At 42.5% G+C, this 13,532-nt stretch overlaps 1 protein-coding gene across 2 annotated transcripts in view; it reads right to left on the bottom strand.

The window, feature by feature from the left end:
* The window catches only part of LOC126385839 (leucine-rich repeat-containing G-protein coupled receptor 5-like), a 54,105-nt gene that overhangs the window by 6,807 nt on the left and 33,766 nt on the right, over positions 1–13,532 (bottom strand). The window contains exons 8-17 of one of the 2 annotated variants that reach the window (XM_050037855.1): positions 13,138–13,209; positions 11,524–11,595; positions 11,298–11,366; positions 9,582–9,653; positions 7,790–7,855; positions 7,345–7,416; positions 3,966–4,037; positions 1,337–1,462; positions 708–871; positions 513–596 (exon numbers count right to left, since the gene is read on the bottom strand). In XM_050037855.1, coding sequence (XP_049893812.1) covers positions 513–596; positions 708–871; positions 1,337–1,462; positions 3,966–4,037; positions 7,345–7,416; positions 7,790–7,855; positions 9,582–9,653; positions 11,298–11,366; positions 11,524–11,595; positions 13,138–13,209 — 869 coding nt within the window. The remainder of the gene's footprint in view (positions 1–512; positions 597–707; positions 872–1,336; positions 1,463–3,965; positions 4,038–7,344; positions 7,417–7,789; positions 7,856–9,581; positions 9,654–11,297; positions 11,367–11,523; positions 11,596–13,137; positions 13,210–13,532) is intronic. The other variant, XM_050037856.1, reaches the window with a different exon arrangement.

The raw sequence follows: 13,532 nt of genomic DNA, 5'->3' as shown, positions 1-13,532 counted from the left end.
GTTTAAAGTGTGTTTAATGTGTGTTTACTGTTTAAAGTGTGTTTAATGTGTGTTTACTGTTTAAAGTGTGTTTAATGTGTGTTTACTATTTAAAGTGTGTTTAATGTGTGTTTAAAGTGTGTTTAATGTGTTTAAAGTGTTTAATGTGTTTAATGTGTGTTCAAAAGTGGGTTTAAAGTGTGTTTAATGTGTGTTTACTGTTTAAAGTGTGTTTAAAGTGTCTTAAATGTGTGTTTACTGTTTAATGTGTTTACTGTGTTTAAAGTGTGTTTAATGTGTGTTTAAAGTGTGTTTAATGTGTGTTTAATGTGTGTTTAGTGTGTGTTTAAAGTGTTTAAAGTAAACTTAAATAATGTTTAAGTATAACAGCAAAATCTCATCAGAAATAAGTTCTTAAAGTGTTCAAGACGTACATGTAATGTATATGTTGAAGTGTACTGACAGGTGTGTGTGTGTGTGTGTGTGTGTTACCTGGCGCCTGACAGGTGTGTGTGTGTGTGTGTGTGTGTTACCTGGCGCAGGGCTGCAGTGGACCGAGTGTTGAAGTTTGGGTTCATCTTCAAACTCTAGCAGGAAATCCTGCCAGTCCTGATCTACTGCAGACACACAGCCAGGAGAGCCTCAGTTTTACTAAGACTTTTATTTTGAAATACCATCTTTATATTATATGAGAAGCGGTTATGTTGCAGTTTTAGTTTTGGTGTCACCTTGGCTGGAGAGGACGGAGGTTTCTCTGCCAGCAGAGTCTGCTGCCTCCTCTCTCTCCCAGGATGAACCTCCACCTCCTCCTCCTCCTCCTCCTCCTCCTCCTCCTCTTCTCTCACAGGAGATGAAGGCACAGCACTGGAAGGCGTAGGGCAACTCCATCACCCTGAACACACACACACACACACACACAAACAAACAAACAAACCCTTCTAATTATTACTTATTTACAGTGGTGGAGAAAGAACTGTAACTTGGGTAAAAGTTAAATCCGGCTGAATCAAGAACTGTAACTTGGGTAAAAGTTAAATCCGGCTGAATCACAGCGGCCATGTTTGGATAGCTGCTGTGATTCAGGACAACAGGAGATGGAGGGTGTATTCTGGCCTGTGATTGGCTGGAGGAAGGTATTTGGTTGGCCGCTGTAAACTAATCAGAGTGTCAGTGATGTCATCCACCCTTGCGGCAGCCATGTTGGAGGTCTGGCGTCACCAGCAGGCAGCGTTTTGTTTTCATGTCTCAGTGGTGGTCAGTGATTCGTAGGTTAACTGGAGTGTGTCCTAATAAACTAATGCTTTCATCTGTTTATGTGTGTGTGTGTGTGTGTGTGTGTGTGTGTGTGTGTGTCCACCTGACTCGGGGCAGCTCCTCTCGTGGTATTAGCTCCATCAGCTGTGTGTTTCCAGCCAATCGCAGGTGAGTTAAACTCTGCAGACCAGTCAGAGGCAGAGACGACAGCTGATTGGACGACAGGTCGCTGCAGAGAGACACAGACAGGAAGACATATATGACATTAGGTACATGTTTTCTACCTGATGTCTAACTCCAGGATGTTTCCATGTTTCCACCAGGCTCCAAGTAAGTGCGCCGGGCTTTGAAGACAATTTTCGTAGCGGCCAAACTGCGCTACTGCAACTTCTGGGGTCTGTCAATTGACTTACATTGACAAAGAGCCACCAGTGCTGTATCCAGTTCTCCTAATACATCCATGTTTCCACAGTATTGAACAGTAATGGGAAGTAACTAAGTACTCAAGTACAGTTTTGATGTACTTTACTTGAGAATGTCCATTTCATGCTACTCTATACATGTCTTCCACTACATTTCAGAGGCAAATATTGTCCTTCCTACCTCACTATATTTATTTGACACCTCTAGTTACTACTGTTAACTAGTTAAAGGGATAGTGCACTCAAAAATGAAAATTCAGCCATTATCTACTCGCCCATATGCCGAGGGAGGCTCAGGTGAAGTTTTAGAGTCCTCACATCACTTGCAGAGATCCAAGGGGAGAGGAGGTAGCAACACAACTCCACCTAATGGAGGCTGACGGCGCCCCAGATTCAAACGTCCAAAAACACATGATTGAAACCACAAAATATCTCCATACTGCTCGTCCGTAGTGATCCAAGTGTCCTGAAGCCCCGACATAAAAAGTTAACAGTCAGAGCTACAGGCTACAATGAGGCTAAAAACAGAGTTCAAATGAGGTTTTTCCAAACAACTTTTTATGTCGGGGCTTCAGGACACTTGGATCACTACGGACGAGCAGTATGGAGATATTTTGTGGTTTCAATCATGTGTTTTTGGACGTTTGAATCTGGGGCGCCGTCAGCCTCCATTAGGTGGAGTTGTGTTGCTACCTCCTCTCCCCTTGGATCTCTGCAAGTGATGTGAGGACTCTAAAACTTCACCTGAGCCTCCCTCTGCATATGGGTGAGTAGATAATGGCTGCATTTTTGGCTGCACTATCCCTTTAAGCCAGGCAGGGGAAAGCCAAATTCTCCAAAAATGAGCAGTCGTCATTATTTTGGTCTTAGCCACTCTATTTCATCACAAACAACCAGAAATGGGGCTCAAAGTGCAAAATACTGGACTTCAGTGAAGATAACGTTGTCACAAAAAGGCTCAGAAGTCAACAACACGTTCACTGACAGATTCAGCGTCTTTGTGATTTTCAGTGAGCTTCACCAAAGAATATTCAGTTGGCGCTCATTGTTCTCTATGAAATTTACTGCATGTGATGTAATGTAGCCCTGGTGTGTTTTATATGGTGTGAGCCTTACGCCTGACCCTATTTAAAAAGTAGCCTTGTAAAGATCTGGTGTGTCGGATTTATGATGGTGAGGCTGTAGATTGAAACCAACTGAAATTTGTCCTGAATGGCTCTATCTAAAGCAGGTATTTGGTTTGTCCATCCTGGGCTACAACATGGTGGAGACCATGGAAGAGGACCCGCTCCCTATGTAGGTATAAACAGGTAGCAAAAACACTATGATTCTTAGTATCAGGTGATTCATGTGACGCCCCTCCCTCTGTCTCGGAGGATGTTCTGGTCAACCTCATCAGGCAGTTGGCTGACATGGGAGGGCGTCGCCTTGATGAAGCTCACCTGGGCCTTCCTGCCTGTACAAGCTGCTTCATGTTTTCACTACAGCAGACGTCCACCCTGTACTGTTGCACTCATGCACGGCTTTCATTACTGACCGTGCTGAGCGACACACTCTGTTGGTTACTTAAGTCATTCTTAGTTTGATAAATCCTGGTTGTTCTTCCCAAATCGTTTGTGTGACCTCCTACTTGTCACATTCACTGACCCAGCTTGAGACATTAAACAATATTATATCACATATCTGCCAATAAATCCCTTAAACCCGACACACTGAACCTTTAAACGCAACATTACTCGTCAGCAGTCGAGGCAGTCTGACCTTGTGTGCTTTTATTAATTTGGCGTGCAGTTAACACACCAGTCCTAATTTGGTTTTAATGAAATCTCAGCTGGCTCCTGGTGTCGTTCACCACTGTTCTGGAAGAAGGAAATAAGTGCAGCGACAGGCGAACCTGCTTTATAAGTGCAGTGTTTTCTTTTTAAATAAGTGTGCGGTGGATCTAATTGATGCCGACGTGATGAGCGGTTCATGTGGAGTCTGAGTGAGTGACTGATAAATATCTGGAGAAGTTGGCAAACTGGTGAATATTTAAAGGAACATTAAATTGTTAAATTTGCAAATGGAGTTTGGTGAAACACTTAAATCCCTGATTTTTTTCCCTGCTCTGAGATTCAATCAACGAACCGATGGAAACGTGTAATAATACATTTTATTTGTTTGTTTGTTTCTCCAAACTAATTCAGCAGATCTGAGTTTAAAACCACAGCAGCTTGTTTCACGTGTTAGTGCTCAGCGCTCGTTTCGTAACATAGTAAAGACACTTTGGTGATGAGGTGGTTGTCACGGTTACGTAGTTTGGTTACTCACAGTTTGATGAGAACAGGCAGAGCAGAGAAAGAGTTCGGCTTCACTGAAGTCAGCCGGTTCCACGATAAGTCGCTACAGAGAGAAGAAGAAGAAGAAGAAGAAGAAGAGAGGATGTTAAACCAGAAACCTTTCAGTCACAAATCAACTGCTGCCCAGTTTGAGTGTATTTAATCTCCCAGTAACCTCTGGGTGCTGACCTGATACTGTGCAGGCACGTTAGCACGGATTAACCACGGGGTTCACTTTAACAGCCACTCTTTGTTTGTGATCCCAGTTTAGAAGAACGTGTGTGTTTAATACTCTTATTTCTATAATCTGATAATAACATAAGTCATAATGTTCAGAAAGGCGTGACACAGAGCGGTGGAAGGACAACACTCCTGAAATGTACACTGGTGGTGGTGAAATGTTGCTGTGTACATTTAACCAAGTACTTTACTGAAGAACAACTCTGAGGTAGTTGTACTTGAGTATTTCCTTTTTACTGTATCCTTCTACTTCACTACATTTTGTCAGTCAGTATTGTACCTTTTACTATACAATATTTATTTGACAATTTTATACATTACATGCTCCTCGCAGATTCAGATTATTGAAGGGATACCTCGCTGATTTTCAACCAGCTTTGTCTCATAACAACGTGGCTGGTGTGTGTAAATAAACCGTGGTAAAGTTCCCTCCATGTTGACAGCACCCAGGGGCTGTATCTTACAAAGCTTCCTGGTACAAATAGTTGCTCCTAGTGATGAAACTCAAACAAACAAAAAAAAAATTGAATTTCCCCTTAAAGTTCAGACTAGGTCCTTGTTAAGATAAAAGTTCTTCACAGAGCATCTCAGATGAAAAAAAGAGGTTTAAGAGGAGAAAATGGTTGAAACACAAAGAGGTCAGAGAAACATTCTCTTAACTCTAGATGACAGTGAGTAAATGAAATGCTGCAGATTAGATCGTGCAGGGAGAATATGTGTGGTCGATGTCATCAGGGATACACACACACATTTCCCAACTTAAATCAGAACACCAGAAATAAAGATCACCACCCCAAGATATTTGAAAAACTGGAAAATGCAGCAGCGATGAGTTGAGTCTGTCTCAACCTTCCATCAGCAGAGTGATCACACCGACACATTTCTACTGGGCGTCGACACCTGACAGGCTCACAAAGGGACAACCAATCACATCTGTTAAAAAATGGATCATATGTAGTAACGGCAGAGATGGAGGATTCGAGTCACATGACTTATATGATGACTTGAGACTTGCTTGACTAACAGTGTGTTCACACCGGGCGCGAGTAAAATATTCGCCTCACTCTACTCGCGCGAGTTTGACCGCTGGAATATTTGTTTTTACTCACGACATTCACGCGAGTCATTCGCGCGAGTAATAGACAAGTATGCCGGCCGGAAAGCAAGCTACATCGGTTGTGCTAACTGGGGCTAATGCTAGCGATAACTTTGTTGATAGAAACGTACAGCCGATAGCTGGAATCAATTTTCAAAACTTACCAGGCAGACCGACCTCCTCACTCACTTTCCTCCACGCCAGGTCTTCCTTGGTCTGAAGCTTATAATTTGGGGACGTAACGTCACAAAGCTCAGGGTGGCCACAAACAGCTATTATTAGCTTGTCCTCCATTTTCGGAACAATGCGGGGCAGGGGTGGGCGGGACAGCAGCACGTCAGTGACGTCGGTGACGACAGGAAAATCTCAACGCTGATAGGCTGCCCCGACACAGCATCAAGCAAATATTTCGCTGGAGTTCAATATTTTGAACTTGTGCGAAGAGGCGAATTTCACGCGTTTGCTCCATTCGCGTTGCGTCATTCGCGCCGCCGGCACAAATCCACGTCTATTTGCGTCTTTACATTTACTTTGTATGTAATCTTATCGCGCGAAAAATTCGCCTCGCGCCCGGTGTGAACACACTGTAACGTTGATAAAAGACTCGACTTGACTTTGACTTTGTATTCATGACTTGAGACTTGACTTGGACTTGAGACAGATGACTCGAAAGGACTTGGCTTTAATTCAGTATTAAAGGCACGCTAAGCACCGTTGGGCGTCACTTCTGTTTACGTTCAACAATGTTTTCAAACACAATGGAGCTAGCCGGGCTGCCTTCAGAGACCGGACTTTTTCACAGCATATTCAGAGGACATATAGCTAGCGGATCGTGAGGAGATGTTTGCTGTATGTGACATATGACTTGCTTGACCTGAGCAATGACTCGACTTGACTTGCTTGACCTGAGCAATGACTCGACTTGACTTGCTTGATTCTCACCCCAACTAACTTGTAACTTGCACATGTGTGACTTTCCCCAATGTCTGAGTAAAGGTGTCGACCACAGCTCCTCACTAAGGTAAAAGTTTCTGTCCCTTCCTCGCTCTGAGTTGCTCTGAGAAGTTTCCTAAATCACTCCTGAGCTAAGACTCCTTACTAAAGGTTTTCAGGCTAACTTAGCAGCTCTCTGAGAGGATTCTCAGAATGTCTGTCAATGCGGCTCCTGATCTCCAAGCTCATTTCCGAGCTCAAATCCACTGGATGAAGTAAAATTTTTGCAGGCTCTTGGACTGTTGCTCCACTGTATCACCCGCCACCACGGATACAAAGAGTCCAGAAGCAGATCAAGAATAAGAAACGCCCCCCCTTTCTCTCTCAAACTCAGATCAAACAGATTGAATGGTGAAACTCAGCAGTGCTGATCAAATATAAACAAGGATTATGTTATTGTGTAACCTATTTCAGGTCTCAAATATTTTTGTTTGGAGCACCCACTGGCAGAAATATAAATCGTCGCCTATGGCTGAAACTCTCGTAAGTTTCCTCTAATGCTAGCCGTCTTGATGAGCACTGTTCTCTCACCAGTCCACCTAGCGCTAGTCTCCCACAGCTGGAGCTACCTCCACACTTCATTTTAGTGCTTTGTCAGCGCTGGAGAAATCGAGCAGGGAGCGAGGCCAGATCCAGAATTACTCAGTGAGGGACAAAGAGCAGATCTGCTCCCAGCCTCTGTTCAGGAGGCTGTTTCTACATTTTATGCTGAAAACCATGTTAAATAAAATATGAATGATAGCAGAGTATTTTAAAGACTCTAAAATGTGTTTGAGGGGAAATGAAGGTAACAGATCTGAGTACTTGTTGCTCCAGTGTTTCAGCACCAGTCGTAGTATTTCTGTGCAGATTCCTGACTCTGAGCCAAACTATGGCATCATACCTGTCGACCACCTGGACCTGTGTGTGTCTCCATGTGGAAGTGTTTAAGGAGGGCATCTTCGGATCGCTGCTCAGGATCTCCAGCCTAATTAAACTCTGTGTGTGTGTGTGTGTGTGTGTGTGTGTGTGTGTGTGTGTGTGTGTGTGTGTGTGCTCTTACAGCGAGCGTAGTGACATCAGACCGTGGAAGGTGTTCTCCTCCAGTTCCTCGATCTCGTTATGGTGCAGATCACTGCAACAAACACACACACACACACACACACACACACACACATTAGCTCTGATATTTCCATTACATCACGTTTATCAATCTGTTTTACGGCGCACAGAGTTTTTTTTCCGGAGCGATCTGATTGGTCAAACATGGACTACAACGGTGCTAATTATTCCCACAATGCACAGCTGGCTGTACTTTGTTGGTTGCTATGGTAACTGTTAAGAACACTACAGTGACTTTAGAGCAGATAAGTTAGGTGTGTGTGTGTGTGTGTGTGTGTGTATAAGACGTTACAGGTCTGAAAATCAGGCACCTGAACCTGTCGGTGAGATCGTATCTGTGGTGACGAAAGAGTTAAACAAAAATAAAAATTAAAAATTAAACTCACATCTTCTGGACACTCTCACAGCCAGAGAAGCTGGGAAGAGTCTGGATCTGATTATAGGAGAGGTCACTGCAGAGAGAGAAAGTTTCAGTTGTCATCAGTCCAAGTGACAGTGAAGGCATCACGGTACAGCATGTCAACAGGAGCTCACATCACATCAGGAGTAATGTTAAACATATATCAAGCGTCTGATGTGTTTCTGCTGAGCAGCATGTGTCTGTCTGTCAGTCCAGTAATTTGATCCTGAAATATCTCAACAACTTCTGGATGCAGTGACATGAACATCTGGTGAAACGTTCATGATCCCCAGAGGATGGATCCTATTGACTTTGGTGATCCTCTGACTTTTTCTACAGCTCCACCAGCAGGTTAAAGTTTTTACTTGTCCAACTTTTTTACACCCTGTCATGGTCCCCAGAAAACTGACTTTTCCTCTGACACCAGATGAGGCCGATATTTGTGGTCCGACTGAAAAAATTCAACAACATTTGTAAGGATTGTGATGGAATGTGGTTCAGATCCCACAGAGGATGAATCCTACTGACTTTGGTGATCCTCTGGATTTTCATCTAGCTCCACCAACAGGTTTTCAAATATCCAATAAAATATCTCATCATCTATTTGATGTTTCCACACAAAAGAATTAAACGACATTCATGTTCCCCAGAGGATGAATCCTACTGATCTAGCTGATTCCCTGACTGTCCCTGTAACGTCGACATGAGGGTGGTATTTGTGGTTTTGAATGAAATATCTCAACAATTATCAGATGGATTGCAATGAAATTTTGTACACACATTCATGTTCCTCCGAGGATGAATCCTATTATTGATCCTCTGACTTTTAATCTGGTGTTATAATCAGGTTAAAGTTTTTACTTCTCATGTTTCCTGCTGTCATTTTCTCGAGCACCAAATGAGGTTATTTGTAGTTTTGACTGAAATATCTCAACAACTACTGGATGGATTGACATTTTGTTTTGTATAGACATTCATGTTCCCCAGAGGATGTGTTCTACTAAAGTGGTGTTCACACCAGGCATGAATAAATAATTTGCGCAGCTTGATGGACGCGATGTGAATGACATGAAATGCACAAATTAAGCTGTGCGAATGAAGCAAGTAGCACAATTCTGCTTTAAATGCTTATTCGCAAAAGTGGAAAAATCTGAACTTCAGCAACCAAGTCGAGCCGCAATGGCCTTTCAGCACTGAGATCCTCCGGGGACGTAAGACACTGAGGACATACCGACAGAAGGTCATTCATCAACTCAGCGAATTCACGCACAAATGCACAAAATATTCTTGTGTTCAAACTCGCACGGGTAACGCAACGCAAAAATTTGCATCGCATTTGGTGTGAACACAACGTAACATCTGGTATCTGACTTTTCATCTGGCGCCATCATCAGGTCAACATTTTAATGTGTCCAATGCTTTGGTTTCTGACCAAACACCTGCAGAACTAATGACATTCATGTCAGACTCAGCTAGACTGTTTGTCCTGAGGTGACCATGAACACTGACCAGGTGTCTCACCTGGCCAATGACAGCTCAGGAAACGTCAGAACAAATGGTTAATTTCTCACCTGGAAACATCTCAAAACTTTATTTGGTGACTTGATAACAGCAACAAAAATGATAAGAGCTGTGGTTTTGGCTGTTGTCCGTCACTGCTACTGGTTGTATTTATGTGTGTTGCAGAGAAAACAACTGGACCGCTGTTTGGAGAGTTTCCTTATCTTTACTGTTCAGAGTGAGTCGACAGATGTGATGCAGTTTATATCTGAACTCACAGCAGCTGAAGGTTTGGAAGCTGTTCACACACCGAGCTGGGCAGAGAGGTGATCCGAGCTCCCGTGATGGTCCTGCACACACACACACAAAATACACATATTAGGCATGTGAATCTATGTCAGAGGTCGTGATCAGGACGGAGGCGAGGGGCACTGAAACCTTGATCCTGCTGCACTATAAACGTCCAACACGGAACATTATGGTGTGTTCAGGTGCATCAAAAGGTGTAAGAGGTTGTGCTATGGTGTGTTCAGCAATACTGATGATGTATACTGGTATGTTCAGATAAACTGTGGTGTGTTCAGGTACATCATGTAAGTACTATGATGCATTCGAGAACATTTAAACGGCATTGTGATGTGTTCAGAAACAATACATGTGTATTAGGTCATACTGTGGTGCATTCAGGAATTTTTAAAAAGCACTGTGGTGTGTTCAGGAACATCAAACATGTATTGGGTTACACTATGGTGCATTCAGGAACATTCCAAAGACATTATAATGCTTTCAACAACTTTTGTGATGTGATTATGATGTGTTCAGGTGCATCAGAGGTGTATCACATAGCACTCCGATGCATTCAGGAACATTTCAGAGACATTACGGTGTGTTCAGGTGCATCACAATTGTACAATGTTGTACTTCAGGTACATTGGAGGTGTATATGATGGTACCATGGTGTGTTCAGGTACATTTACAGTGCATTATTGTGCACATTCAAGTGTCCCAAAAGTGTGTCAGTTGTACTATGGTGTGTTCAGGAGTACTGGGAATGTATACAGATGTGATCAGGTATTTTTGCTTTGTTCAGGAGCATTTAAGAAGCAATGTGGTGTGTTCAGGAACATCAAGTTGTATTATGAAGTGTTTAGTTGATTAATAGTGTAGATTGTATGACGGCGTGTTCAGTAACCCTAAAAATGTACGATGATGTGTTCAGGTGACTTCTGGTGTGTTGAGGTCAATCTACAAAGTATCATGGTGCATTCAAGTGCATCAAAATTGAATTACATTGAACTACAGTGTGTTCAGGAGCATTTAAAGAGCATCAAATGTAGTATGGTGTGTTACGGTGATTTTAAGGAGCACTGTGATGCCTTCAGGTGCATTTAAGGTACATAAAAGTAGACTGTAGGCCACACCTACAGTAACCAGATTATATTACATTAAACAATGACTAAATATAAAATACAGTAAGAGACAAAACCTTGTGCATGTTTTTTTATCCAGGTCTAAAAATATCTTTAATTCCAAAAGGTTTACGGGGCAGTTATGCTACAGTTCAGACAAATTTGACTCCATGCTCCATGAAACAGCGCGGTGAGGCGTTCAGTAACACCAGGAGGGATCATTTAAAAGCCGAGAGCTGGAGAATGTGTTACGGTTTGTTTAGTCTGAGTTTTTATTTCCACCTTCTGGTTTAGTGTGAGGTTACTGTTAAACACACGCTGCTTTCAGAAACCAACAGGGACGGAGTTTAAATGTAAAAACAGGGGAAAATAAACACTGTGATGTGTTTATTATGACGAGGAAATCTGGGTCACAACAAGGAGAAGGTTACAGTCCGTCACATGGAATAATAACTGCAGAGTATTAATAACTGATCCGAGGTTCAGCTTTCAAAACACACACTGATGTCGGCTACAACAGCAAACACACTCAGATATGAAACATTCCTCTGTGTGTGTGGGTGTGTGTGTTTGTTTGTGTCTTACAGGCTCTCCAGGCTCTTGGTTCCCGTCAGATCTGGAAACTCGGTGAGATCGGCTGCTCCGTTCAGAGAGCTGAGAGATACAGAAATTCATTCAGTCAATGTGTGTAGTTGTTTTTGTGTGTCTGAGTTACTGAGGCAGCAGCTGATCACTGAATCAGCACGTTGACTGAACTCTGGTTTCACTTCGGTATCTATGTAATAAACTTAAGTGTTTTTTTATTCCTCACAGTGTTCGCAGCTCCGGGAGGTTCTGAAACGCAGATCGTCCAACAGACTGGATCGGGTTGTCGTAGAAGAATCTAGAAAACACAGACAGACAAACAGCTTCATCGTCTCACTCTGCGTACAACAACACAAGTGGAGACAATGACAACTGACTCACGAGGTGTTGTTTCTTATCTGATTTTGTGTCCAAACGTCAGGTTTAATTCATAAATCCACTCCTAATTTACTAAATATGATTCTCTCCCTCAGCCCAACACTAAATATGAAGGCAAGTTTACTTTGGCACCTTTTACCAACAACGCAGCTCACACTGTTTTAGACATAAACTAGAATCATTGCCCTGTGGTTGTATGACTCCGCCCACCAGTCCACCCTGTGTTGTATGACTCCGCCCACCAGTCCACCCTGTGGTTGTATGACTCCGCCCACCAGTCCACCCTGTGGTTGTATGACTCCGCCCACCAGTCCAGTGTCTCTGACAGTCTCCATCCATGTCAGTGAAAACATGGATGCTTCACACACAGAAGATCTATACAATCAGCACAGTTTCAAGATTAGAGTCACCAATTCAGTATCTGACCAAATGTCTCCCCTTCTGTTCCTGAGATATGACGTTAAAACATGATGATGTCACAGTCAAGCTGACCTTTGACCTTTTGACCTTCATTATTTTATCCTGTTAGACATTTGGGTCAAGTTTGGTCAGAATTAGTGAATGAATTCTTGAGATATGGCCAAAAAAGAATTGTGAGGTCACAGTAATCTTGACCTTTGACCACCAAATTCTAATTTCTTCTTTATTCTTCAGTCCACGTGGACGTTTGTGCCAAATTTGAAGAAATTTCTTCAAGGTGTTCTTGCGATATCACATTCACAAGAATGACAAAGATGAGGTGACCTTGACCGCCAAAATCTAATCACTTCATCGTTGAATCAAAGAAGATGTTTGTGCCAAATTTGAAGACATTCCCTCACGCTGTTCTTGAGATATTATGTTGATGAGAATGAGACGGATGCAAGATCACGCTGACCTTGACCTTAAACCCTTGACCACAAAAAACTGATCAGGTCATCGTTGAGTCAAAGTGGATATTTGTGCCAAATTTTAAGAAATTCTTGAGATATCGCGTTCACAAGCATGGGACAGACGTACATAAGGACAGGCAATCTGAAAACATAATGCCTCCACCGCGGCTGTCACCCAGTGTTTTTCAAACACATCAGACTCTATTCAAACATAATTTAGGCTAGCTGGCACACGTGAAGGGAGAGATGGAACACAGAGAGAAAATGAAGAAGCTTACTTGTTGGTAAATATCGTGCACTGATGCATATCAGAACTACGTTAGGTCGACAGCTTCAGAAAATACATTTGCCGTCACATGGAAGGCTATCTACCGAAGACTATGGCAAGAATTTAATTACACACAACAAAATTTCATGACTTCTCCAAAACTTTCAATGATTTTTACTGATTTCATGACTTCTCCAGGCCTGGAAAATGTGATTCTGAAATTCCATGACTTTTCCAGGTTTTCCACAACACAGCTGAAAGCTCCTTAAAAATCTAGTAAGGTGGCCTTGAGTTGGGATTGAGATGAGTCGGTGGTACCTACATGGTGATCAGTGAGGGGTTCCCGGTGAAGGCGTGCTCCGGGATGGACTGGATGTTGTTGCTATGGAAACCACTACACAAGAAACAGAAAAAAAATGAGTTTCCTTCCTTCCTTCCTTCCTACCTTATCGTTAAAGTAATCTAAGGATATAATACGTACCGTAACTGTAAAACACTCACACGTTCATTTTTCTATGTTCAGTACTTTTACTTTTGATACTTTAAGTACTTTTTCCTTACAGACTTTTACTGAATTAATATTGTGTATGTGTTAAACTGTGGTGTGTTCAGGTACATCAAGGTGTAATCAGTAGTTCTATGGTGCATTCAGGAACACATAAGAGACAACAAACTATTACTCAGCATTAATAGAAGAAAACAAGAACAACCCCAGGT

Source organism: Epinephelus moara, chromosome 24 (genome assembly GCF_006386435.1).
Source record: "Epinephelus moara isolate mb chromosome 24, YSFRI_EMoa_1.0, whole genome shotgun sequence".
NCBI classification, from domain to species: domain Eukaryota; kingdom Metazoa; phylum Chordata; class Actinopteri; order Perciformes; family Serranidae; genus Epinephelus; species Epinephelus moara.
The sequence above is the reverse complement of the archived record's forward strand: the minus strand, read 5'-3'. Positions and strand labels throughout refer to the sequence as shown.